Source organism: Dichotomopilus funicola (assembly GCF_033296635.1).
Source record: "Dichotomopilus funicola strain CBS 141.50 unplaced genomic scaffold C8A04scaffold_61, whole genome shotgun sequence".
NCBI lineage: Eukaryota > Fungi > Ascomycota > Sordariomycetes > Sordariales > Chaetomiaceae > Dichotomopilus > Dichotomopilus funicola.
Window position 1 is genome coordinate 161,083 of NW_026944082.1, and position 1,968 is coordinate 163,050.

General features: G+C 57.2%; 1 protein-coding gene across 1 annotated transcript; it reads right to left on the bottom strand.

The window, feature by feature from the left end:
• Window positions 1-221: 221 nt before the first annotated feature.
• C8A04DRAFT_14193 (uncharacterized protein) lies at window positions 222-1,682 on the bottom strand (the record flags this gene model as incomplete). The annotated part of the gene is made up of 3 exons (XM_062778001.1): window positions 222-404; window positions 477-785; window positions 864-1,682. The coding sequence occupies 3 exons, from the start codon at window positions 1,680-1,682 to the stop codon at window positions 222-224; spliced, it is 1,311 nt and encodes a 436-aa protein (XP_062634673.1).
• Window positions 1,683-1,968: the final 286 nt, after the last annotated feature.

Here is a 1,968-nt window from a genome sequence, read left to right on the forward strand (position 1 = left end):
CGAGATAATGAGAAAACAAGGTAACACAATCAACGATTGTGTGTAATTGTGTCACGGGCCCCTCATTGGCCAAAAGAAAAAATCAAGCAACTTTTGCCGAAGCCGTCCCATGTTGAAGAGGGGAAAACGAGCGAACCGGGAACCAGAGTTGGAGGGGGGGTCTCGGTTTGAGAAAACGCGATCGTTGTCGGTAATGGTTCGGGGGAAATGGTCGCAGTTTTTTATTTTCGGTCGTCGGAGGGCTTTGGCCGGATAGACCGCTGGTCGAGTTGACGCTTCCGTTCGAGCTTCGCGTAATGCAAACCACAGGCGTTGCAGAGGGTCCTGGCACCGTCGGGACCTCGCCGCCATTCTGGTGTGTCCACCCTGTTGCAACTGTGACACCGCCCAGGAGGAGCCGCACGCTGTGGGCGAGCAAAGTTAGCGGCTTGCACTCTGTGTTGTTTTGTGCTTTGTGTTGAGCGGAGATTACTTACGCCGCGCCGCTTCTTGACCTCGTGCATCGCGTAAGCCGGCTTCATCCCCTCGCCGTACATAGACACGTCTTCCTCCTCGGGGCTGCGGCCGGTGCTATCGCGCGCGCGTTCGTTCCGAAGTCGATTTTGCTGCACCATATCTCGGATATCCTCCAACTTCTTGGACGCATACAGAAGATTGTTGAGCAATTCGGTGACTTCATTTTCCGTCGGCATCCTTGACGGAATTGGTTGAGAGCCTTGTTGTTCTTGCGCGGCAGTAGAGTACGCCTCGGCGAAGTCGTATCCGGTGCGACAAGCCCGGAAGATCTGAATGCTGGTGGTGAGCAGTTGTTCATCAAGTGGGTATCAATTATAAACCGAAACGGGGCACACGTCAAAACTTACAGCTTCGAGCGCACCTTGATAACCCGTGGTCTGGAAGTGCTTGTCAAAGTTGGCCTTGTAGTCGGATGGGCGGTGGTGGACATAGTCGGCTTCTTCCCCGTAAGCAGGTGGTCGTTGCTGCTCGTATGGTGATGGAAGAGGTGGTGCCCCATGTCTCGGCGAGATGGGATATGTTGGCAACGGGAGCTGTCCCGGCGGAAGCCTTCCACTGTCCCCATACAAGCTCGAGGACGGGTGCTGCGGCTGTGGCGGTGGTGGTGGTGGCGGGCGGTGTGATTGCGATTCGGCGTGTCTTTGTTCTGCTTCGAGCTGCTCGACTTTCACGGGGGGTGACGGTTGTTGGCCGGGGAAAGTGTTCAATGGTGGGGGAACGGGCCGACTGGAGGGCCCCGGCGCGTGTCGCGCAGGGTCGGAGTAAGCAGGGAGCGTGTCGCTGCGGGGGTAAACAGAGGATGTCGGCTGAAACGTTCTTGGCGATGTGTTCTTGTCCGGACTAGCAAGGTCGGAGAACGGCCGTGGTGGAGGTGCTGATGTGAAGGGAGAAGGGAGGCTCGGAGCGGGATGCCCAGGTGCGGCAGACGTCGGCGGAGCATACCCAAGTGGTTTCCTGTCGCTAAATACTTCCGAGATCGATGGCAGCGACTGCCTGTGTGCGTGGCCGGGTTCGGACCCGTCGGAAGGTCGGCGGGGCTCGACTGGTGAGATCATGCCGGGGATTGCTGTGGTCGGCGCCGAGTACGGGTAGCCAGAGCTATATGAGCTGTGATGTTGGTGATGTTGGTAGGATGTATTTGGGCTGATCAGTGAGGCGGTAGCCATGTTTGGTCGTTCTTTGTGTGACGTCTCGACGTGCTCTCTGGATCTCGTGTCTGAGTGTTCGGCGTTGCTGGCAACTGGGTTTCCACTACACAAAGGAGCGTGGGTTAGGATCTGGACCAGCCCCGGAGCAACCATGGTGGCGTTGTGGACTTGGGGCAAAGTGAAAAGGAGGGCGTCGGGTATGGGGCATGGGGAATATGAATGGAGGAAGGCGTGGTGCTACGAACCTTTGCCTATGTCCCGACTCACCCGCTTCCATCACGGGTTATGCTGAATCGGTTGATGA